General features: G+C 39.3%; 4 protein-coding genes across 10 annotated transcripts; 2 read left to right on the plus strand and 2 right to left on the minus strand.

Annotated features, from left to right (window-relative positions):
* The first annotated feature begins 374 nt into the window (after positions 1-374).
* Positions 375-12180, plus strand: gtf2e2 (general transcription factor IIE, polypeptide 2, beta). Of its 4 annotated transcripts, none has more exons than XM_046412803.1 (8): positions 375-610; positions 1355-1519; positions 8624-8706; positions 9343-9450; positions 9804-9986; positions 10154-10247; positions 11165-11280; positions 11446-12180. In XM_046412803.1, exons 2-8 carry the CDS (start codon positions 1360-1362, stop codon positions 11563-11565), a joined length of 864 nt encoding a protein of 287 aa, XP_046268759.1. In that variant the 5' UTR covers positions 375-610; positions 1355-1359; the 3' UTR covers positions 11566-12180. The 4 variants fall into 4 exon arrangements, with proteins under 4 accessions (XP_046268759.1, XP_046268769.1, XP_046268778.1 ...); XM_046412813.1 differs by having other exon boundaries at positions 402-610; positions 1359-1519; XM_046412822.1 differs by lacking the exon at positions 375-610 and adding an exon at positions 637-979.
* Positions 3581-7624, minus strand: smim18 (small integral membrane protein 18). Its single transcript, XM_046412857.1, has 2 exons — positions 7425-7624; positions 3581-4790 (listed from the first exon to the last, which is right to left on the minus strand). The coding sequence occupies exon 2, from the start codon at positions 4783-4785 to the stop codon at positions 4462-4464; it is 324 nt and encodes a 107-aa protein (XP_046268813.1). The 5' UTR covers positions 4786-4790; positions 7425-7624; the 3' UTR covers positions 3581-4461.
* A 347-nt stretch (positions 12181-12527) lies between the features above and the next one.
* On the minus strand, positions 12528-15111 carry LOC124071845 (dynactin subunit 6-like). The gene is made up of 7 exons (XM_046412844.1): positions 14954-15111; positions 14711-14775; positions 14481-14586; positions 14247-14332; positions 14085-14132; positions 13814-13956; positions 12528-13156 (listed from the first exon to the last, which is right to left on the minus strand). Exons 1-7 carry the CDS (start codon positions 15064-15066, stop codon positions 13064-13066), a joined length of 654 nt encoding a protein of 217 aa, XP_046268800.1. The 5' UTR covers positions 15067-15111; the 3' UTR covers positions 12528-13063.
* A 139-nt stretch (positions 15112-15250) lies between these two features.
* hgsnat (heparan-alpha-glucosaminide N-acetyltransferase) lies at positions 15251-23261 on the plus strand. Of its 4 annotated transcripts, none has more exons than XM_046412791.1 (18): positions 15251-15752; positions 16888-17003; positions 17105-17238; positions 17364-17482; positions 17621-17690; positions 17910-17979; positions 18068-18171; positions 18398-18474; positions 18613-18643; positions 19039-19199; positions 19335-19450; positions 19614-19735; positions 20029-20155; positions 20288-20374; positions 20494-20571; positions 20763-20833; positions 21324-21436; positions 21748-23261. In XM_046412791.1, the coding sequence occupies exons 2-18, from the start codon at positions 16923-16925 to the stop codon at positions 21927-21929; spliced, it is 1743 nt and encodes a 580-aa protein (XP_046268747.1). In that variant the 5' UTR covers positions 15251-15752; positions 16888-16922; the 3' UTR covers positions 21930-23261. The 4 variants fall into 4 exon arrangements, with proteins under 4 accessions (XP_046268747.1, XP_046268718.1, XP_046268728.1 ...); XM_046412762.1 differs by lacking the exon at positions 15251-15752 and adding an exon at positions 15760-15998 and having other exon boundaries at positions 16864-17003; XM_046412772.1 differs by lacking the exon at positions 15251-15752 and adding an exon at positions 15760-15998.
* Positions 23262-23607: the final 346 nt, after the last annotated feature.

The raw sequence follows: 23607 nt of genomic DNA on the forward strand, positions 1-23607 counted from the left end.
TTACTCCCTGGAGACAAACAGCATTTGTTAGCGTTTGTAGATCGTTTCAAATTTATGAACAACAGATGTGATCAACAGAGGGGCAGGCCAAAAAATGTATTCTGATTGTGTACTCTCATGATTTTATTAATATAATGCTATTTCCCTCAGGATCAATAATCTATCTATCTATCTATCTATCTATCTATCTATCTATCTATGTAATATCCTAGATGTGATATCCTTGCAATGTATATATATATATATATGAAACTCTTCTTTTATAGCTTGTTTCTTAATTAATAATTACTTTTATCACACTAGTATGACATAATCTGCGTAGCATTTTTTTTAAAATCTTTTTTTATTGACGCAGTGTGAATACGCGATGACGTTGTCCAAGGATTAGCTGTCGATATCGGACAAATCGAGCAAGAGCGGAAGTTAAGCATGAGAAAAGAAAGAGATGTTTTGTGTGTGAAGTTACTTAGCTATCGTTAACTTGTATTGTCGTTGGAAGAACGGGTTAAAGCGGTAATTTGCAGAGGAAAGCATATTCGGTCAATATCGTCCGAATTAGATCCTCCTGGAGAACCCGTTACTTTCTACGCGAGTAGGAACAAAGTGTCAGGTAATGTTGACTGGGATAGCGCTGAACAAATTGGTTGGCAAGCTAACGCTAACTAACGAAGCAAGTGTCAAATTACAGTTACGTTTTTCTTACATATGTTGTGCTGTGTTATCCAAATAACGGCAGCAGTCAGCAATGGTAGATGAAGTAGACAGCGTTAGCAATTGCTGTTGTGGCTTTCCATTATCTCAGTATTGCAATAAAGCAACAACGTCAGGCTAACTTAGAACAATACCGACTATTGGTAACTATAGCTAGTGATTTGTAACCCGACAGGCAAACGAGCTAACGCTAAAGTTAGTGCTAATTTAGCCGCTACATTCTGGTGTCTTTTCCCACTCTGTTGTCAGTTGTCGTGGTGCAAGGAAGGTAATTATTCGTATTTAGACTATATTTACATGTCTTTGTAGTTTTGGCACAGATATTTACCTGGGATCAGTTACATCTGTTCTCTAATGGTGCAAATGAGGTTTCACCTTCAAACAAATTGTTTTATACACATTTTAGTCAAGGCTGGATTACCAGACGGTCGAAGAAGACAACCACCTTGTAGTCCCTGACCCCCAGGGGCCCGCGAAAGTCCTAGGTTGATTGTCAGAGAGTCATGTCTATGATCTGTTCCATACTGATATGAAAATAGATATTTTTTAACCTCCCCAGTGCATGATGGAAAGTTTCTGGTTTATATGAAATATCTGTCTTAACCTGTTTCTTCTTACTGATGCTGTTTTTGATCTGTATCAGCCAGGATGGATCCAGCTCTACTGAAGGAGCGGGAGCTGTTCAAGAAAAGGGCTCTGTCCACTCCAGCTGTAGAGAAGAGACCGGCTGCCTCGGACTCTGGATCACACAAGAAGAAGAAGCCCAAAGTTGAGAAGGAGAGCTCCTCAGGGTCCAAACACAGTGCTGGTAAGTGAGGACGGCTTTCTATTAATGAATGGCTGTAACACTGAATAGTCTTCCTGGTGTTGTGAGGGTGTTCTGTAGGGATAGAAGGCTGACATACAGTACCTGATGTGACCCGTGATTCTATGCCGGTCACCACAGCATTGATGAGTATTAATAAGGATGCAGATGCTCCAGTCAAGGTTTTCACAATAATTTCATGATTGGAGAACAACGTGAAAAAGATTATATCTTATGAATTAAATGCTTTTTGGTTAGATGTATTGCGCTTTCAAATGTATGTAAACTGAGTAAAAGAACATGTCAGAACTGTATATTAAGCAATTTAAATGATATTCAAGTATTCAAGCACAAGTATTCAATATCTCATGTCATAACGTGACATAGACACTAAAGGTACTGCCATAAATTTTATCAGTTGTCACTAATTCATTTTGATGTGCAGTTGGTCATTATTTTATCCTCTAAATACATGTTTGTTTTTTCAAACATTTCTACATACCTCAGGTCTGTAACAACTGGGCACTTACAGAATGCAGATCAGGTTATTTGTTAAAATCACATAACACATGAAACACTTGTAATATGTTTTTGGAATTAAAAGAATAAAATGTAGTAATTTCATTAAAAAATAGAAACTCACACAAAACTAATTTCTCTCAGCTATAATTAAGCCTGTGTGTGATGGTGTTTGTATCTGCAGAGACCCTGCTCTTTGCACATATTTCATTATTTGCTCACTACATTGCTGTATCGGGATGTTTCTGGGTGTCAGCCTTTGTGCAGCACTGTGTAGCCCCCAGCCAACAATGGTGCGAGGTTGGGACTCTATACAAAGGCAGCAGCAAAGTTCACATGATCTGCACAGAGACAGGCAAGAGCAGAGAGTCAGGTTGAACCCAGCACTTTGGCTGTATTTACACAAAATCCAGACGTTTAGGTTTGTTTATTTGTGTTTTTAGAATACAACAAGTAGAATTTCTTTTCTCTCATTCCCTGCTGTTTGTGCTAACCACCACACTCTCTTCATTCACTATTTCACTCAACCACCACTGCACTCACTCTCAAATTAGTCAGCATAGTAATCACAAATCAGTCATTTGCTTGTGGTCATTGGAACATGGCTGTATGCACTGTGAACACCGCTCCACTGTTTTGCAGTTGAGTGTGGATGGACAGTGGTGGCGACCTTTTTTGTGGGAAGTTCCTCAGTTTCTGTTTCTGAATAAACCAAAGACTTCAGACATCCTATCAGCGCGCCATTCTTTTCCATTTTTCTTCTCTCAAGCTGGAAATTTGGCCAGAAAAACTACTTGGTAGTTACAGCCATTAAGTCTAGGCTGTTGAGGAAACTGTATGAGATTCCATCATCAGCACTAACTTCTCTTGGGATTGCTGCTTTTGGCCATGGCCATTCTAATGCTTGAGTTCTGCTTTTAATTGATCTAATTTATAAATGCCTTACATGTACATATTCATTTCTAGAGGTACTCTCATTAAAACCCTCAAATATCAAAGAAAATCCTGCCCCACACTAAACGTAGCAGGTGCTGAACCATCATGTTACCGTCAGCAACCTCATTGTGTTTGTGTGTATTCTTAGTAACAGAGAGACAACTGGGATATCATGAGGCCAATCAGAGAAACTGGGCATGAACTGCAATCACTTGCATCCAGCACACAGTGAATAAATAATGTTTTGCATACTCTTACATACCTTAGATCTCCGCTGACCTTTTATCTAAAAGAGTCGAAAAACAATACTTATCACTTTTGACATCTTGAGTACCAGTTAACTGACGGATTAATGGCATGAAATTAGTGAACTAGACGGTGTCATATTGTCCCGGGTAGAAAGCTGCAATGTGATTATCATTGTTTGATAAATGTCATGTCAACACAAACTAGTATGACAAGGTCATAGTTTTGACAATGTAAGATGCATTTGGCCTGATGTGTGTCTACTGGAGAAGCACTTGCATTGCAAGGTAGGTGAACCCCAGTGATCATAGTCGGCAAGTACTGTGCTTTGGGAATTTGTATTTAACTCTACCCTGGAGTTGTTCATGTAACTTACCTCTTTCCCTTTGCCTGGTCTGTTATCAGGAAAAACAAAACTCATTCTACACAATTACATAATTCAGTGACAATTTATTAGGCAATTTGTGGTAAGGCATATGAAACATTGTGCTCAATATGACATGATAAATTACATCACTGTGCAGCAATCAAGTGTCACTTGTCATGAGATGATGTTGAAACCCTAAACATGTTGACAGCACTGGCACACAGTTTACTAAAGAACAGAGGATCACAGCAACAATGATGTCCAACCAAGCTTGATCATTTATTAGTCCTGTTTGAAAACTAGGACATCCAAGTCCTTTGATTAGAACAGTATTTTCTGTCTGTATACAACATTTTACTATAGCATGTGTGTGCAGTACTAACAGGGCAGGTGTCATCGAACGGGAATTCTTGTTTGTTAAACTTACGATTGTTAAACTACGATTTGTGTTTTCTTATGTTAACACAGTTTGCCACATCATTAGTACTAATTCTAGTACTAATATTACTAGACTACTTGAGTGCTCTGTCTTTCTTCTTGGACTATTTTTTTGTGTAAAACATGGCTTTCACGGTCTGCACTGTGTGTTAGTGAAATGTAGGTGTGTGAGGATTCCCTCCTAACTGAAATGAAAAGCTACTTAGGTCGGTGACAAACTGCCCCCTTATTTTTTCTTTTCTTTTTTTTTTTTTTTAAACATTGTTCTGTTGCCCTTTGTCTCTTCCACCCTCATCCTTGTAACTGTGAGCAATTGAACCACTATTGAGCAGCTTTAGAAGTTCTGTTCTTGAGGCATCTGAGTCAGTGCTATGGTATTGCCCAGTTCAACATTGAAACCCCAAATGTCCGCTCTTCCTTATCTCCATCCTTGCAGCCCCTATACCACCTCAGTGTGGGATTCTGGCTCCTTGCAAATGCTGGTCATGAGCTTGCTGCAACTTCCCGGCCCCTCGGTCTGTAGCTGCTGATGTGTCTTCCCTTTGGCACAGCACCCACAGTCTAATAGCTCATAGAGAACAGCCAAGGCAGCCAGAGACAGAACAGTGAGGATGAAGAGCAGAAGGATGATGAAGCAGGCCACATTCCAGCCATCATGGAAAGGGTAGACTTCCTGGACCTGCAAGGAGACGTGGGAGAGAGGGACCACCTCTGCGTGCCATGGGACATTACTTGAATGTATAGTGGTAGTGCTGTTGGCCATGATTTCTGGTTTGAAGGAACAAAAAACAGGGGGGAGACACATTGTTAATGCTTGCACCAGCATTCTGGGTTGCACGGTCAGGTGATGGCAGCAGTCGTAGCAGTGGCTGTAAAATACTTGTTTACATGGTGAGAGAATGATTAAAAAATTAAAGTAGTAACAGAATCACTGTATTGAGCATAATATGTAGAATTCTTTGACTTTTAAATGTGTTTTAATATTTTTAATCTGATGAACTGGGCTCTGTAGTGCCAGAGTTTTAAACTAATTAAGGTTATCATGTAGTACAATGAGAAACTACAATATTAGTTTGTACACAAAACAAACCCTGGCCTGCAGAACAGATTTTTGTTAAATGAGAAGACTGTGTTATTAGAACAAAAGGTTATATTGCAAAAGAGCGTAAACCATGCTCAGACCATCTGTGCAGAACTAAAATAGCCTTAGAGATTTGGTAGACACAGATAGCTGCACAGTCAAATGTTGTATTTATGTTGCAATTCTTTAGCCATAATTCATGACATGAATGTTGTTAAGGAATTACACTCTAGTTTAATGGAATCGAAACATACACATGTGCACATGGTCAGCCCATTTGTCTCTCTTCAGCTCTTCATTTTCCAAAGCCTACCATTTTAAATTCTGAGGGAACAGTGTGCCAGTATCTCTGATCTCACACACACACACTCACACTCACACTCTGAACACACACATGTATGCACACGCAGACATTTTTATAGTGACATACTAAAACCAAGGAAGCTGACCCAGTTTACTTGAGTGAACAGCAGTCTAAAAATATATTTTCTTGGGCTGCCACTGACAGTTACTTTCATTATTGATTAATCTGTCTGTTATTTTCACTATTCATTAAGTCATTAGAATGTCAAAAATAGTGAAAAAACTCCCATCACAATTTTTCAATGCCCAGACTTTTGTCCAAACAACAGCCAAAAATCCAAAAACTGCTTATTTACTACCATAAATGACAAAGGAAAGCAACAAATCCTTACATTTAAGAAACTGGAACCTGCAAATGTTTGACATTTTTGCATTAAAATGACTGAAACACCAAACTGATTATCAAAATTGTCGGCAACTAATTTTATTTTGATCGACTAACAGATTAATCAACTAATCGTGACAGCTCTAATGTTTTCATGTAGGATAGCAGCTTAATATGACCTGAGAGTGTATTTTTGTACACTTGAAGACTTGTGAGATTATAACTAGTGTCCACGTTACCTGAAACTGTAATTGTGATGGAACCCACTGTTGTAGAGACTTCTTGCTTCGGTGACCAAACTCAGCATAATACTATAATAATAATATATAAGTTACCTTTTTTGGATAGCAATTGATGTCTTAAAAAACACAGGTGACTAAGTCTGTTTTTGTGGGATTGTTTCTCTGCATTTTATTTTTTCATAACAATGTTCTTTCACATGCAAGTGCAGGTTTGTTTTGGCTTTGTCTGAAAACGATGTACATATACTTTAGAATATGAATCAGTTTGTAAGCTAAATAGTTCAAACTAAGAAGAGGTGTATATCAGTTTTTCTGCTTCCTGACAAAATATTCCCGTATTGAATATGAACTAATATGAACTATATTAGTATGGTTAACATTGACTTGCGTAAGGCAGGAACATAATATTGACTGTTAGGGGGTAACACATAGTTAACTAGATTTACTGTTATCTGGTAATTGGTTTATGGCTGCAGACCGAAGCACATCTGTTTACACTGTAGAGAATGGCAGCTTGACTCCCTGTTCCCTCTTTAGCTTCCTCTAATCACACAATCCAGCTCATAATATCAACTTCATTTCAAAATATTGCCATGACAACACCCCCCCCCTCCCATTTTTTCTTTTGTCAGCATGGTCACACACATTAGGACAGATTGGCTCCCTGCAGCATCTGTTATCTCACCCCGAATAAGCCACACCCCAGCAAGACTCCTGAAGCTGTTGTAGGACCACCAGATATTGCTCTCTGGCTACATGGCGGCTGCTTCTCACTGAACACACACACACACACACACACACACACCAGACGCACTTGTACAGCCTTAATGCCCCTGGCTGGCTCCTCACAGCTGTCAGTCCCTCATTGATTTTTGCCTTGAGAGCTTCACTTTGCAGCAAGTCATACACCCAGACAAGATGGACTTGAGTGCATATACAGAAATAGAAAAAACGCACACAAACACAAACACAGACTTCGTGATGCTTGGTATTCAAGCTGGAAGAGTGCAGGCAGACAGACAGACATGTTTATTTAATCCATTGCGCCTTTGAGCAGTATAGGCTTAAATATTGCAGTTGACACCTAAAGATCCTTGCTTAGTTATGGTTATAGCATTACATTTATATTTTTACATACATACATAGTTCATTGATGTGGTGATATGCACTTTTAGGGTTTCTCTATGTGGAAGAAATTACCTTAGTAAATAGATTTGCTGCATTTAAAAATGTAAGAGTGGTGGATTACTCATAAAAAATCCCCACATAGCTACACAGTGAGACCAAGAACCGCCTACAGCCTGTAGTTTAAATTAATACATGGACTGTTGATGCCAAACACACGCATACGTTATTCTGATGATGCTCCTCTGAAAAATCTTCAGACTCACCTGTGTGTCTGGCTCAGTCTTTAGAAGATGCAAGTCAACAGATGCGCTCTCCTCGTTTTGGTGCTCCACCTTTTGCTCCGTCTTCCACTCTCTCCCTCCTCCGTGTTCCCTCCTCGACCTGTTTTCCTCTTCGGTGCTCTCATGCACTCTCCGTCGTCGCTCGTGCACTCGCTCGCTCCCTCCGCCACTCCTTGCAGCTCTTCATGTCGCCACTGAATGGCATGGGCTCCTTTCCATCATTGGCTCTTTTCTTTTAGCCCTGCCTCTGCACCATTCGTTAGCCGGCCTGTCACAATTCCAGTGTCCTGCCCAAGCGCAGCTCACGGCAGCAGAAGCTCCCGCCCACACCATGAATCATTCATGAACCAGTGTCTGTTTTCAGCTTCGATTGGCGAGTGCTAAGCACAGGCCTCAGACAGTCTGCAGGAGGATAGCAGCATTATTAGGCTCCAACAGAGAATAGGGCCAGCTGGTCAGGCTTCAAATCATTCTTATCATATTACTCTTGTATTATCTCCTGCTATATTTTTAGGATATTTTTGTTGCATTAAAAGACAAGGCTAGTGATTTTCTGTATTATATACATAAATCCCATGAAGACACTAAAACTAACAAGTTAACCCAGGCTAGGGATTTTGAGCTCCATTATTGTCCTGGAGGACATGTTTCTTAATCCCACATACACACAGTCATCCTGCTGTAAATAAGGATTGCTTCAAAACACATAATTAGACCTGGAGACAGTGTTGGTGTTGGGGCTCTGTTCATTCTTAAAGTTTTTTTGAGGAAGCATGAAGCCAAAGAAATCATTTCCCGCTGTGAAGAATTTTAACCAAATGAACGTATGCTGCTCATGCTATATGGGTGATGTGGCCAAGAGACCAGGGACCTCTGACATCCAAGCCACTAACTTACGGTTTAGCCTCTCTGCTAACTTAAATGAGGATAAAATTATTCTTCTAGACCTCTAAAGACATACAATTTAAAATTTAAGACTGATTAAATAAAGATTATCATACTTGTAGAAACAGTGCAGTGTAGCTTTTGTAATTATGATGGTTTTGAGATCACGAAGTCTGTTGATTCAACATAAAGTTATGGCTTCTGTGTGACCATACAGTCCACTTGTGTCAGTCTTTAGAATGAATGATGTGACATTTAAACCCTTTGCCTAAACTGCACTTTCTTTTTCTCCACAGAGTCTAGTAATGGCAACTTTAACATCAAGACAAGCTCTGGGTACAAATTTGGCTGCTTAGCCAAGATAGTCAATTATATGAAGGTGAGTCTTTGGAGACATTGTTTTCTTTTAAAAAGGGAAAGCTGTCTGACAGTTTAGTACTAATTATATTCATCTCACATTTTTGCCTCTTCAAATGAGTGCTGTTGCAGACAAAGGTGTGTTTTAGTCTCATGGATATTGTTCCTCCCCAAAGTGACTTAAGCTGTCACAACAGCATCTCTTTAATTGCTATATTTTTAGCCTTTGTCATTCTCACCATCAAAGCTCTTACAAAGCTTGACTTGTTGACTGTTGTCACTGAGTCAGTTGCGTTTGCTACGTGACATTTGGTGCCCAGTCTTTCTTTTGCTATGTTAACAGCTTGTTTGTCATGCCGTGGCTCTGCAGAGGCCCTGTCACACTAGCGGTATGACTCATCCCTGGCAGCAGAACTTGCGCTCAAGTTGACAGATTTTCTTTTAATGTGTGCATTTTTTTGTGCCATCTGTTGAATACGCAGAGCTTTTAACCACGCAAAATACCCTGACAGTTGGATGTAAGGCACAAAATCAGTGTAGACATTTGGCTAAAACTCAGAGGCAAGAGAGTGAAGATCTGTATTCATTTTAAAATAATCACTAATGAATATTGTATACTTTCTGACTCTGTATGTGCTCTTCTGCCTTTAACTCAAAGACAAGGCATCAGAATGGTGACACACACTTCCTGACCCTTGATGAGATTCTGGATGAGACCAAACTTCTTGACATCAGTATGAAACAGAAACATTGGCTCATGAATGAGGTGTGTGTGTTTCTTATGCATTAGAATACATTCCTATTTATCATTAGGAATGCACATTTCAATCTGTACCTTTATGAGGGTGCTCTTTTTAAAAATAGAAAACGAAGAAGAAATTGGAGCTACTGTAGTTCAACGTGCATGTTTTTGGAAGTGAACACAATATTTATCCTCTTTATTTTGCAAGAGATATGATACAAAAACGACTATTAAAGTTTGCAAGCAAATCATATTTTAAATTGACATGATATTTACATCACAGAAATGTATATATACATATGCAAATCTGGATAGTCAGCTACCTGCCTGGAGGCTTGTAATTTGACATCTGCTCCCTCACTTTCTATCCACCTGAGGCGCTGGTCAACAACCCAAAAATTGAAGTCCGGGATGGAACGTATGGCTTCAAGCCCAAGTACAACCTGAAGGACAAAAAAGCCTTACTGAGGCTGCTGGACAAACACGACCAGCTGGGCCTGGGAGGAGTGCTGCTGGACGACGTGGAGGAGGGGCTGCCCAATTCAGCCAAGGCCATCAAGGTAATACTCAATAAATATGATTTCCCCTAAAGCTAACATATGTGATGCATACCGTACATTATGCTGACTAAAAGAAGAGACATATACACTTTTTTTCTCGCATCTGTGTATGACGAGGGAACATTTGGGTGGGTATTAGCAGAGACATGAACAGAATCTGTTCACAGGCTCTGGGGGATCAGATCATCTTCGTGACAAGACCAGATAAGAAGAAGATCCTATTCTACAATGACAGAAACTGCCACTTTGCAGTAGATGAAGGTAAGCATAAGTCAGTTCTGTCATTTATGGCCCACTGTCTTTCCATCTGTTTCTGTCTTGACTGTCTCACAAACATACACGACACCAAACTTTTGGCTCTTCAGCCTCTAACAGACGGAGAATATTGTCTTTTTTATGAAGTAAATATTTCAGCTTGAACTGCTGGTCAGCACTCATCCATAAATAGTTTTTCTTGTGTACCATGAACGGACTGCAATGCATTTCGTTGTGCATTGCAGAATAACAAATAAATGAACCTTGAACCTGTAGAGATTAAAACAAACATTTGTTTTACTTTTTTACTTTTACTTTTGTTTTTTGTTTTTTTAAAGGGTCAGAATCATTTTTATCAAGTCATAGCGTCTGAACTGTACAACCCCTCAGCCCACATGCTGTGTTGATTTTATTTTAACCCATACACTGCCGATTCTGTAGTCATACAACCATTGTGAGCTGTCATGTGAATGAATCCTTGCAAGTTTTAAACATGGAAATATTTCCCATCTCCATTGTCCATCGTATATGATATAAACGTGGCATCACAGAAGATCAAAATTGAATTAGGAAAAATACGTTGGAACGCCATCCTGGGACCATAGGTGTGAAGAGCCTTTTAAAGTGCATTCACAAACACAGAAGGATGCTATTTTAGCAAGCTCTTGCTGGGTGTCGAATATCATAATAAATTGGTAAAATACGAAAGGTGCTTAGTACCTCACTGCTGCCTGCTGTTGGCCAGGTTCATGCATCAAACAATGCCTCAATACTGACTTTTTCATCTCTGTGGCAACAACTGCAGGTGAAATTTAGTCTTTAAAAGAGTTTATCCCAAACACTTAACAATTCATTTTATTATATTAGAGATGCTTGATTATCCTTTGTGAACTCTGAATCAAAAACATGTCTTTCAACTGTAGAATTCCAGAAACTGTGGAGGAGTGTTCCAGTTGATTCCATGGATGAAGAGAAGATTGAGGAGTACCTGAAGAAACAAGGAATCTCCTCCATGCAAGAAACAGGACCAAAGAAAGTGGTAAGTGTCCCCTACTCACCCACCTGCTTGATTTTCATCCTAGCTTTTGAGATATAAATATACCTGCCTTGATTTATTTCAGTAGACATAAAGGCTTTTTATTTGTTAACTTTTCTTTCAAATTTATCAAGCAACTTAATCTGTGCCCATTGTGTTTCTGCGCAGTTACCAGTTCAAAAGAGGAAGAAGCAAAGTGGTCAAAGAAAGAGACACTTCAAGACCCACAACAACCATCTGGCAGGCGTCCTGGAGGACTATTCAGATGGAGTCCCTGTTAAGAAGTGAAATCCTGTCACTCGCTGTTTCAGACCCTTAGTGGAGTGAAGTTGAGTCTGTAAATCACAGATGGCAAGAGATGCATTCCCTGGCCACCCTATGATACAAAAATGTTTCCATGGCAAACAAATTAGCTTCTTTTCCTTTCTTTCTTCTCATCTCAGTTATCAGTGGTCTTGTATTTCATGGGGAAAATAGCAACTGTGTTGTGAAATCCTTTTTAATTAATTTACTGATCGGTGATAACCAAAGGACATTTGAGGAAAAGAGCACTGAGCCCATTAAGGACATTGAATGGTGCGTCAACCCTACTGTTAAAATATGAGGTTAAAGTGTGTAAATATTTTTTTTTCTTTGTTTTATTTAGCATATTGGAACAGAGATGTGTCTATGTGTGACAGTTTGAAGATTTGTATGGGCATCGTCCCATCAGGGATTGCAGATGACAGACTTGTGTTAGGCGGTGTCACATTGAGCTCCTTCATCCAGCATGAAAACTCTAGGATTTTTCTTCTAGTGGAATTACACATTATTTAACTTCTGTAACTTTGCAGCACCATGGCACAGTGGTTTAAAATGAGAACTTTTTGAGCATATATTTTAATAAATGACGCTGTTACAGGATACTGCCTCATTGCTTGATTTACAAGCATTGCAGATGCAATTCTCACAGTTAAATTCAAATTGAGAATCAATTAAACTACTTGAAATGTGACATGAAACATTCTATTTTTTTTTTTTTATGTATTAATACTGTACTATGTTCAGCCTGGTGATGAAATCACTAGTAACCACTGTGATCAGAAATTAGTTCATGGTGCACACATCAGCATTTTTGAGGTTATTTAAAGGCATAACATGTAATATTTCCTCATGAAAATGTTTAAAAAGTACTGTCATATTTGCAGTTGTGCACTGACATTATACACAATGTTTCCAATAATATTCAGTGTTCCAGAGAAATCTGTAAATTCATTCAAGGTGATCATGTGTTTTATTTGGTCACGTGTCAATGGCATCATATCCATTTTAATCCTTCTAGCTAGCTATAACTTCCAGGGAAACACCAGATGATGTCACAGAGTGATGAAGGAAGTTGGTAAACTAGTTAGCTACTCTTACTTTTGTTTGTATTGCTCACTTATGATGGAGCACAATTATTCATTGCCATTTGCTGCGTGTTCTGGTTAACAATGAAGGATGAACAACTCCCATGATTCCATACTGCTTCAATTTTGTTATTGTGTTGATTCAGAGACCCATAGTGGCAGAACTTACATACTGTACATTTAATTAATCATAGAAAACAGTCCAGCACAGCAAGATAAAAATGAAATGCTCAATCAGCTGCTGCATATAGAGTAGAAAATATCAGTAAGAAAAAGTACTGATGAAGCTAGGTACATACTAATTAATTATATACATTAATGTTTTTTCCAACAATATCCATTTAAATAAGGGTTTGCTAGCCATTTACAATTTGATTCAGAAAGGATAAAGTTACATTTTAGCTAGCACCATGGCCTGTTTTAACTGTTTTCTTCAAGTGGTGGTAGTTTGGCAAAATCTTCATCAGAAAGTCGAGCTGAAGAGTCTGGGGCTGTGAAGATGATAATACAAACATGTTAATATACTGAGAACAAGTGGTGTTTTTCAAAGTCATAAACTGGCCACATATGAATCTTACACCACTACTTAAAGCTATAGTAGACCTGAAATACCAAGATTTATAGCCTTTTCTTGGACAGGTTAGTGGAAAATAAAAACTGCAACGATGTACCATAAACTATGATACTACTATTTTAACTTCTAGTTCCCAGAGCTTCTTTGTTTTTCTTGCATGCAGATGCAGGCAGTAACGTGCAAAGTATCATAGGGTCACCTAGAGGTACCTGCAGTGTTAATGTTACTGCATCCAATTTCTCACTTAGTGGAGGGCCATATAAATGGATCTGGCCTGTTCAAGCTTCAGTTCAAGCTTATATGTACAATGTTAATACTGTATGTACTTTTGCAAACTCTGTGGCTGAAAAGAATGCCATGTTTGATATTTGTATAAAGTTAGCTCAGACATGAAAAATGCCACCACACAATTCTGCAAAGCATTACGTCCGAGAAGTTGAAGCAACAGAGTTAAATGACCTCTTTACATTATAATGGGCTGTCTGTGAGCACAAGATGTAATGAAATTATTTGCTTTTGAAATTCTACAAGTTAATCACAAGCCTGTTTACACCACACACACGTGTATTCATACCTGCGGTCTCTCTGTCTGAACCCGCCTCATACATCCAGAGCCATAAATAACTGTGTTCTCAGGTATGGCTTCGCAGGTGTTGACCTGACAGAAGGCTCCAATGATACAGCCACTGGTGAGGATCACATTCCTACCAACGTCAGCTAGACAACAAGATGAAGCATATTTGATAGTGAGTGACTTTGTTCACCTGAGTGCTCCATCCTTCTCTTCAGATGTGGGCTGCTCACACACAAACACTCAAGGCCAAACAAAGACGCAAAAATCCCACCTTTAGATTCAATCACGTTGTTGTCCCCGATTTTCAGGGCTTGTGATACTGTTAATTGACAGATAAGGGAATTTTATTTTTATAGTTAAATTCGTGATATGCTTACAATATGAAATCATCTGCCTTATAGAAAAGGACTGGTCAGGTAAGTCAAAAGGATACCACAGCCAACTTCAAATACGTTGTTCATGCCAATGGTCATCGTCTTTGGTTCCACCTCTGAATCTGGTGTGATGTTTTCTGGGTAACTGTGAGGGAGAAAAAACAAATTTGTAATTGTTACGAAGCAGGAACTGATGGTTTCAAAACAGAGACGAACCTTTATCTTTATGAAAAGAGTATCCATGTTATTTGTGTAACATTTATGTACATGAGGTACAATGAATCTTAAATTACCCATTAATGATCAGAGCTTGCTCCTCGATCAAATTGCCTTCTCCAATCACGATGGGCCCTGCCTCTGCAATGATACGAGCTTTTGGATGGACCACTGTCCTGGGACCTGTCGAAACGGAGAATGTAATAAGAGAAGTTAGAAGAATCTGCTGCTACTGAAGGTAAAGCAGTGGGTTTTTTCCAAACAGCAATTAGCTAACTTGCAAGTGTATCAAAGTGAAACATCTTACCTATGGTGACATCTCCTCTAATTTCACTTTCAACACAAACTACGGCTCCAGCGGCTATTTTGACACTGCAAAAAAGTAAAACATAACGAAGATGTGAAGCTAATGTTGCTAGCAAACCAATTGGCATAGCCGTCTAAACAAGCAACGTGGCTACTTCATCTTTGCTATTTAGTCGTCATTTTCTTTATTATTAACTTGTAACTTCTTGGTTAAACGTCATGTACAGGTTAATAAGAATATTACCTTTTTTGAGCATTTTGTTTATCTGCCATTGTGATAGCCGAAATCCGCTGGGAGGCGCCGCTGGTTGGCTCGATTATCGATTTAGAATCCTTGCTATTACAGTTTATGCGCATGCGTATGCGTCAGTCGACTTCATCAGAGCCGTATAATTTCTAATAGGAACAAAGCTAAGATAGGTCTATGCTCTGATGACTGGCGCACACGGCACCTGCTGATTTCCCCAACTTTGTCATGCTTAATATTATACTACGTGCTTTCTGGTAGAAAGGTCTTTCTCGTAGAAAACTCCAGTGTCCTTCTGACAGAAAGCCCTGATGGATCATATTTGACATACGCAGTCAAACATGTTGATGATCTAGTTAAAGAATGGAACGGCTTTGCCTTTTGGAAAACAGACTAGACTCTAGTCTCTACAAATTAAGAAGATGTGCTTTTAACCATAGACCTGACCTCGTAAATTTATATGGGAGAGGTAGCGGAAAGAGTAAGCGTTACATAGAAATAGACCAGTTATTACTGGGGCACTATTACTGATTCGATTTTATTATAGCTTTAATTGAGCTACCTTTCATGATATCCCAAGATTTGTTTTGCCTCTTTGTTTTCTCCGGTCTGGATTAAACTTTGTTGTTTTTCTCAAAGGAAAACATTTTATCCCCCCCGGATAGACAGAAAACATCTGTTCACGCTGGTTAACAGGTATAAAAGTATCGTTTTGGACTATTCCACTGAGTGTGGCGAAAGGAACGCTATAGTGGGACTGCCCAATAGATGATCCAGGGTCTGGAGTGACCAACAGGTAACGTTCGCAATGAACTTTGTCCCTTTCCGCTCTCCCTACAATGTCAAAACAAGAAAGGATCGGAAGTGGCAATTGTTATGGCAAAACGAAAAATAAAGACCTCAAAAGACACAGCTTCAGTTGTAAGGGTGAAGGCAAAGCAGAAAGAAATGGCACAAACGGAGAAATCTGATCATTTTTCCATTGCTGCCATTATTTTGATTGTCGCCGTTTGCGTGGCGCCACTGACAGCGTCGTCTACGTGTAAGTAACCAGGACTTTTGACAAGTAAAAAACTAAAAGCAGGCTAGTGCTCCGTAGCTAGGTTAGCTCTTGCTAATTACCTAACGTCCAGCACAACTTTACACCACGTTAAACCTTGTATGAGTTCCACCTTGCAGCAATGAAGGTGGCTCTCACGAACCAACAGAAGAATCCTCACGATAGATGTTTTTTTTAAGTATTTAATAATTAAGTCTGAATATCTGTTACCTTAAGGGCTAACATTAACTGCAGATTCACTGATAAACGTTGCAGCACCATCTGAACAGCTGACAGCTGCAGCCGTTTGAACTTCCCTCCTGGGGGGTAGTTTATGGATTAATTCAGCATGTGACCGAGGCTCAGCAGCCATATCTTCATCTCCCTCACATGCTTTTCTCTTCCACGCACTGACGTTAGCTGACTGGCTGTAGCCTTTTTTCACCAATTCTGGCAACCGATATAGCTACTACACACTTTTCGTATGGAATAAGGTTCCTCGTACGTAACGATAGCACTGGACCGTAGCAGGTTAGAGGTAAGTTTCAGAAAGCTAGTTTCACAGCTGTAGACTCTACAAGAGTATTAAAAAGCAAAGTCTTCACGGTATGAAGGTACATGTCGGTATTTCTCCGACATTTATAATATAGCTGTTAGCATGTAGCTGTTACGCATATGCACTTGTTCCTAACCAGTTCAGTGGTAAACAGTGTTATGGGCTCTGATTGCATGAATCATTTGCAGAACACGTTCTGTGATCACAGGCTTCACAGTTGGGTGTGGTCTTCTATACTGTAGGCTTTAGCATCTTTCGGCTGCATATTTCCAGCAAATGGATTTGTTATAGGATGTCGACTGATCTTCACAGTGTGTACTGCTATTCTCACACCAGCTGGCCTTCTTCTTCATAAGCAAATAGTGCTGAAGATGGATGAAGCATTTCTGACAGTCAACAATGAGCTGGGCATTGAGGTGGTGGTTTCCTGGATGTCAGAGCGGTGCTACCAGGTAGGCACACACTCGGATATCCTCCTCCAGCTGTTGTGTTGCTATATGACTTGCTTTGTGATGAGGATGATGATGTTCTGGTCTGAATGCTTGTGTACTAGTGTTTGTACCAGCAGCTGGGAGTGGTACCTGCATCGCCCAGTACCGGCCAGCCTAGTTCAGTAGATTTTGTTGTGAGCACACAACATGAAATTGCTCTACAGCTCAACAGCACTGTCAACCTGGAGCTCTGCAAGTAAGTTAAAGAACACAAACATGGTACACACACACACACACCAAGATAATACAACTGAGCTATTGTGTGTGTCAGTCACTATGGCTGTTTTTCTGTTTGATTAGCATATTATCTTAAATTTCCAGGGTTCCATTCCACTTTGGGGAGCATGGGAACTACTCGCTGTGGGTGAAAAATCTGAACGACTCATCAGTGGTCAACTGCTCTGTAGTGACTCTTGCAGACCCCGTCAACAGCTACATACGTGAGTCTCACTCGCCTAAAAGCATTCAAAAGCTTGTATGACATGGATGTATGTAAGTTTTCTGGTGTTATTTTCGTCCCCACCATGCTGTACAAAGATCATGTTCCATTTAGATAATGTGCCACTCTTTTCACACAGCAATCTTGGTAGCTTTTCTCATCTTTGCTGGACTGGCCTTGGTGTCTGCCATTGGAAAAACAGTATTAGGGTAAAATAATTTTACTGTTTTATTTCTGTTCTCCGATGACTGTACATATACAAACAAAACCAAATCTACATATGACATATTGAATTAAGGATAGCCTGATTTCATTTGCTTTAAATCATTTTGTCGTAGTGTAAACATTTTTTGTTAAGATTACTGCTGTGTATTATAGAGTGTGTATTATAAAATTATTTCTAACCTGGTTTACTTGCTCTTGTCCAGGCTTGATGTAGTGAAGGCTTTTGTCTACAGAATGAGCGGATCCATGGAAACAGAGAGGCTCATCAACTCTGTGAGTGTTTGTAAAGTTTTTTTTTATATATATATATAAGTGCTATGCTTCCAACTGAACAATGTTTATGTTATCTTTCGTCATACAGGAACTGGGCTCCCCTGGCAGGATAGTGGCACCAGTTACTGACAACATCCTCCCTCCACCGCCCAGTGCCAGCAAGAGGCTGCGATCTGTGGATACATTCAGAGGGTACAACCCCCCCCCCTCCCTCCCCCAACACACACACACACACACACACACACACACACACACACACACACACACACACGCTCACTATTGAAGCTCTGCTTGCTCAGTGAAAGCCTGACCTGGCTTTTTACTGTATCTCGTGATTCTCAGTGCAGTGTGACGTTTTGGCATCTGACACTGACACAGTGCCTTTCAGTAATGATGTGTTTTCTCTGTGTCCTGTCAGTATCTCTTTAGTCATTATGGTGTTTGTGAACTATGGTGGGGGGCGATACTGGTTCTTCAGACACGAAAGCTGGAATGGTGAGCTTCACCTGCTTCCATTCTGAATCTTTACTATATGTTTGTGTAACAAATTAGTCAATATCCACAGATCTTTGTGACCTGCCTTGGTATTATGGTTGATTTTGAAGCCTGAGTTTCCCATTTATTTCCTTACAGGCCTTACTGTTGCAGATCTAGTCTTCCCCTGGTAAGCTCGATATAAATTTCTATAAATTATCTTCTTTGGTATATATTAGTACTGCAGACTGGTTGACCCCACTTTTGAGCTCAAAGTGATTTTATGCTGATATCTTATTAGTACTGTTGGTATTTTTAAATTTGTAAAACAAAATGTTCTTTGAATTTTCTTCATTGCATTTGGATTTGAACCAATCTCTAAAAAGTCAATAGAATATAACAAACCAAAATAATTAACTTTATTAGTTAATTATTTTGGTTAATTTTTTTTTTTAGTTAATATTTATCAGTTACATCTTCAGCTGAGAAGTGTAAGAACAGTGGTCATATTTTGAAAGAACCTTAACTCCTTTTCATCTTACTCCTCTTTTTGTCTCAATTTCTCACACTTTCTTCCTCCGCCAGGTTTGTGTTCATAATGGGGACATCCATCGCCCTTTCGATCAACTCCCTCCTCCGTGCAGGCTTGACACGATGCTCTCTGCTGAGGAAAGTGGCGTGGAGGAGCCTGCAGCTCTTCCTCATCGGCATCTTCGTCATCAACCCAAACTACTGTCAGGGACCACGTGAGTATAAACACCCTTGTTTGATGCTGACTATCATATCTTAAACGATTTAGATGATTAATCATGCTCTTTAATACTGTTCCAAACTGTTTCTGCCTGCATGTGGGCTCACACTCCACCTCATTCATGCCACAGTATCCTGGGCCAACCTGCGGATTCCGGGTGTGTTGCAGCGCCTGGCCTGGTCATACCTTGTTGTAGCCTGCCTGGACCTGATGGTGGCAAAAAGTCATCTTGATATATACACAACGGTCAGCCAACAGCCCCATTTTACCCTCATTATTTGTATTAACTTTTCACTGGAGATTCCTGAAGTAAAATTGTCATATCTACAGTGGATACGATAAATAAATTGTAAATGTATTTTGATGGAGAAGAAACTTGTTTGATCAAGGAGTGAATGATGTTTTTCAGGATGCTTGGTGGTCTCCCTGCCTGGACATCTTGCTGTACTGGCCAGCCTGGCTCTGTGTGCTTCTCCTAGAAATCCTCTGGCTCTCTCTCACTTTCATACTTCCTGTACCAAACTGCCCAACGTGAGTTAAACTAGTCATATTTGCATGTCTTTTTGCATCCATGTAGTAAGGGAAATACTGGGAAGCAACAAGGTTTTGTCCACATCTGAAAAGTATTTTGGTCTTTGGTCTTTTGAATGTGTCTGATTATCATGCTATGCTTTACTCGTGTTTGTAACTACATCTTTTTATTTGGAGTCGGTCCCAGGTTCAGTTACAGGTTTAAAATATCTAAATATTTTCTGGAATTGAAGTACTGTAGAGATACTAAATTGCTGTGTATAACGCTGTCAATACACCACTCTTCTAAACAGGGGTTATCTGGGTCCAGGTGGGATCGGAGACATGGGCCTGTATACTAATTGCACCGGCGGCGCGGCTGGTTTCCTTGACCGATTGGTGCTAGGAGAAAACCACATCTACCAGACTCCTTCGTCACGGGTTAGTGACCAGCAAAACAACCCAAACATACCACAGTCAAACTTAGTGTGTTTATAACTTGGGATATTAAGCTTGAACTTCAACATCAGGTTCTGTCTACAAAAATTCATTTCTGTTTCTGTTTGAATTCAGGTGATTTATGCAACTCGAATGCCATATGATCCAGAAGGTATTCTTGGCAGCATCAACTCTATCCTGATGGCTTTTCTTGGATTACAGGTTTGTAATGTTTTTTATCTGCTTCTCTCTCCTTTTTCTGTCTTCCTTTTCCTTTCATATTTCTGTATTAATAATAATGTGGAAAGGAAATGTAATTTTAATGTTTTAATTGTTCCCAGGCAGGAAAGATAATCTTACACTACAGAGATCTCCCCAGAAGTATAATGTCAAGGTTTCTTATATGGAGCCTCTTATTGGTAAGTACAGTACTGTTGTATCACATCTCATGCTTCTGCAGTATGTGCACACGTGCAGCAATTTATTGTTCCTCATAAGTATAGTGAATGAGTCACTGTTTTGCTGGGTATGATAATATGATTGCTGTCTCAATGTCCCTATGTTTGTTTACACTTCCTGAGTGCATAATTAAGTCTCATGTAACACACAGGGAGTCATATCAGCAGCTCTGACCAGGTGTTCCACAGACCAGGGCTTCATTCCTGTCAATAAGAACCTATGGTAAAGTTTGTTCTTCTGCCCTTTGAGATTACTTAGTATTTGTATAACAACTGCTTTTTGGTATCTGTTGACTGAATGTTTTGGGATGCTGTTACCACAAATAGACAGTTTAAAAGAATATGAAAGACAAACCTGTCTGAGATTTTTGTGTTCAGAGATCTTAGTACTGTATTGCTTTATTGTCGATACTATTAATTGTTCTGCTGTGTTGTACCTTTTTGGTGCAGACTGTATTTTATCTTCTGGTAGGCCAGTCATAATGTTCCAACTTTGTGTAAATCAGTTTTGTGGTCTCTTCTTTTTCACTTTGTTTTAAATTGGAAACAGCAGTCAGAAGTTATTAATCTTCAGCACAAGCCACTGCTATTAATGAGCTTTAAGTTATAGTCGTTTTGTCTTGTACGGAAGTAGCTCTATGAAGATAAGCTTTCTAATCTTGCGGCAGAATGTGTTTAATAATCCTGCACGTGCCTGTTCATTTCACTTCTAGGTCTCTGTCCTATGTGACAACACTGGCTTGTTTTGCGTATGTGCTGTTTGTGCTGATCTACTACACAGTGGATGTGAAAAAGTGGTGGTCTGGAGCACCTTTCTACTACCCCGGTGAGCATGAATTCAGTATTAGTAGGACTGTTAGGACTGTTTGAACGAAAAGCGTTTTGTATGTGGCGTTGATGATATCTCAAATGAGCCAGACTGTATACGTACAGTTCTGGTATTTGTGAAGATATTGCTCAATATTAGAACTTGCATGATTATTAAGTTTACACAAGTACTGAACTGTCCAAGTTCAGTGAATGCATAAGCTTAATCATCTAAATTTAGTCCAAATTTACCAATTTTAAATTCCTTTTTAGAGATAGACTTTTAATGCAACAATGTCTGTAATCATTGTGGCCTTTGTGTCACTCCAGGTATGAACTCCATCCTCGTATACGTGGGCCATGAAGTGTTTGAGGAGTACTTCCCATTCCGTTGGCAAATGGCCAACAGCCAATCCCATGCTGAGCACCTCACCCAGAACCTCGTGGCTACTTCCTGTTGGGTCTTCATCTCCTACGTGCTCTACAGAAAGAAGATTTTCTGGAAAATTTAGAAGCGTGGTCAGACAGCAGTACCAGAGGACATTTTGTTTACATGAGAAATGCTGGAGTTAGAATCTGAAAACACTTTAAAAGCAGTAAATGGGAGACTGATTTCATTTGTCAAAACTGTGGGGGTTCTCTGAACATACAGGGACTTCTTCTTTCAAAGAGCACCTCCTTGTGTTTTTCAGAGTTTTCAGTTTTCAGTCATTACTTTATAAGACAAAACATGTTTAAAAGAGTTTTCCAAAGATCTTCAGGTATGAAGCAGCTGGCCCCTGCCAAATATCTTAATTGACTCGGGAGGAATTTCTCCACAGTTAGTTTGAGACTTTAGAACTATGATAACTGACCTTGTTAATCTGTTTGACCAAGTGTCGAACCTTGAATAACTAACCTTGTTAATCTCTTTGACTAAGTGTTACAGATTGTGGAAAACTGAAACCTGAAGTGGGTTTTAGTGAGACTGACTCTTCAAGAGCAGAAGGTGACAGTAAATAATGTACACTCAAGAGAAAAGACTACAGGAATGCAGTGTGATCTTTTGTGTGTTATCAAATCCATCCTACTAAACAGTAGAAGGTGGATTTAAGCTAGGTGAAACATTATGTAAAGGTTTTAAAATATGAAAGTTAAACAATTGAAATATATTGTTTCTTATTAGTTATGTGTGTGTGTATGCTTAATCATTTATTATGGTCACTAGCACTCTTTTGCTCCTCCTCTGACCCCGCTACCCCACTCCACAAGTGTCCAGTGGTGTGACATATGATGCTGCGTGTTGCCATGTGCTGATGGGAAGTGAGGGAGGACGGGTTGACCATTGAAAGCCACTGGAGGTTGCTTGTTTTGCATTTTGGTGACTTCAGAAGCATGCATGATTTCAGAAACACAAGTCAGAGCTGCCCTTTTTGTCTTCTTTTTGTTTTATTACACACATTATTTTGTTGGCATTGACAGAAATCGTTTGCCTTTTTCTTACCATTTACCATTTTCAGTTTTGTTAAATGTGCCATGAATTTATAGAAGCTATTCTACTGTATGTTTCCCATTTACAGTAGTTTAATTGTTAGGTTTAATAATACACCGTAATACTGTAATACTCCTCCCACAACATGAATGTGTCCCCCTCTACACCTGGCAGTTATTACAAATATTACTTTTATTGACACATTTTGAAAAATCATATGTTCAATCTCTGGAATATCCAAATGCTGTGAGTGAACTTTGGAATAATTGTTCATCTGGTACTGTCTAAATAGATGAAATTTCTTTCTTCAAATTTTTATACATTTATTTTTATATTCACCATTTATGTAATAAAACTTTTTTCCAGAACATTATTGCTGTTTGAGTTTGACCGAGTTTCATTGCAATCGTATTGAAGTTTTTTCTGATCAGCCTTTAGGCCATTTATAGAATTCTTAGGTTTTTCAAAGAATAATAATTACTTGTCATATAAAGGTTATATGAGTAGTTTAGTATTTATTGTTTTTTTATTTGAGCATATATATATTTCTAAGGTTACAGTTCATATAAGGCTTTTTTTATCTTCAGGCGGTGTTTCCAGCGCTTCAGCGCAGAGAGGTGTAGTTTGCTTTATTGCTCAATAAGGCGTGGGAATCGAGTTACGTTGCTGGTGCCTTGTGAGAAAAAGAAAGCGAGTTGTGAGCGTTCCACCTCATCTCG

This window comes from Scatophagus argus, chromosome 2 (genome assembly GCF_020382885.2).
Source record: "Scatophagus argus isolate fScaArg1 chromosome 2, fScaArg1.pri, whole genome shotgun sequence".
In the NCBI taxonomy this organism is placed as follows: Eukaryota; Metazoa; Chordata; class Actinopteri; family Scatophagidae; genus Scatophagus; species Scatophagus argus.

What these genes read in the sequence shown, in the direction of transcription:
- gtf2e2 (XM_046412803.1), top strand. Translation starts at nt 1,360, where the DNA reads ATGGATCCAGCTCTACTGAAGGAGCGGGAGCTGTTCAAGAAAAGGGCT. An exon ending in AACATTGGCTCATGAATGAG is followed by an intron (nt 9,451 to 9,803) that starts GTGTGTGTGTTT and finishes TATCCACCTGAG; the next exon opens with GCGCTGGTCAACAACCCAAA. An exon ending in AAACAGGACCAAAGAAAGTG is followed by an intron (nt 11,281 to 11,445) that starts GTAAGTGTCCCC and finishes GTTTCTGCGCAG; the next exon opens with TTACCAGTTCAAAAGAGGAA.
- smim18 (XM_046412857.1), bottom strand. Translation starts at nt 4,785, where the DNA reads ATGGCCAACAGCACTACCACTATACATTCAAGTAATGTCCCATGGCAC.
- LOC124071845 (XM_046412844.1), bottom strand. Translation starts at nt 15,066, where the DNA reads ATGCGCATAAACTGTAATAGCAAGGATTCTAAATCGATAATCGAGCCA. An exon ending in CGTATTTGAAGTTGGCTGTG is followed by an intron (nt 14,133 to 14,246) that starts GTATCCTTTTGA and finishes GTCAATTAACAG; the next exon opens with TATCACAAGCCCTGAAAATC. An exon ending in CAACGTGATTGAATCTAAAG is followed by an intron (nt 13,957 to 14,084) that starts GTGGGATTTTTG and finishes CTTGTTGTCTAG; the next exon opens with CTGACGTTGGTAGGAATGTG.
- hgsnat (XM_046412762.1), top strand. Translation starts at nt 15,833, where the DNA reads ATGGCAAAACGAAAAATAAAGACCTCAAAAGACACAGCTTCAGTTGTA. An exon ending in GTCAACCTGGAGCTCTGCAA is followed by an intron (nt 17,239 to 17,363) that starts GTAAGTTAAAGA and finishes TTAAATTTCCAG; the next exon opens with GGTTCCATTCCACTTTGGGG. An exon ending in CCCCGTCAACAGCTACATAC is followed by an intron (nt 17,483 to 17,620) that starts GTGAGTCTCACT and finishes CTTTTCACACAG; the next exon opens with CAATCTTGGTAGCTTTTCTC.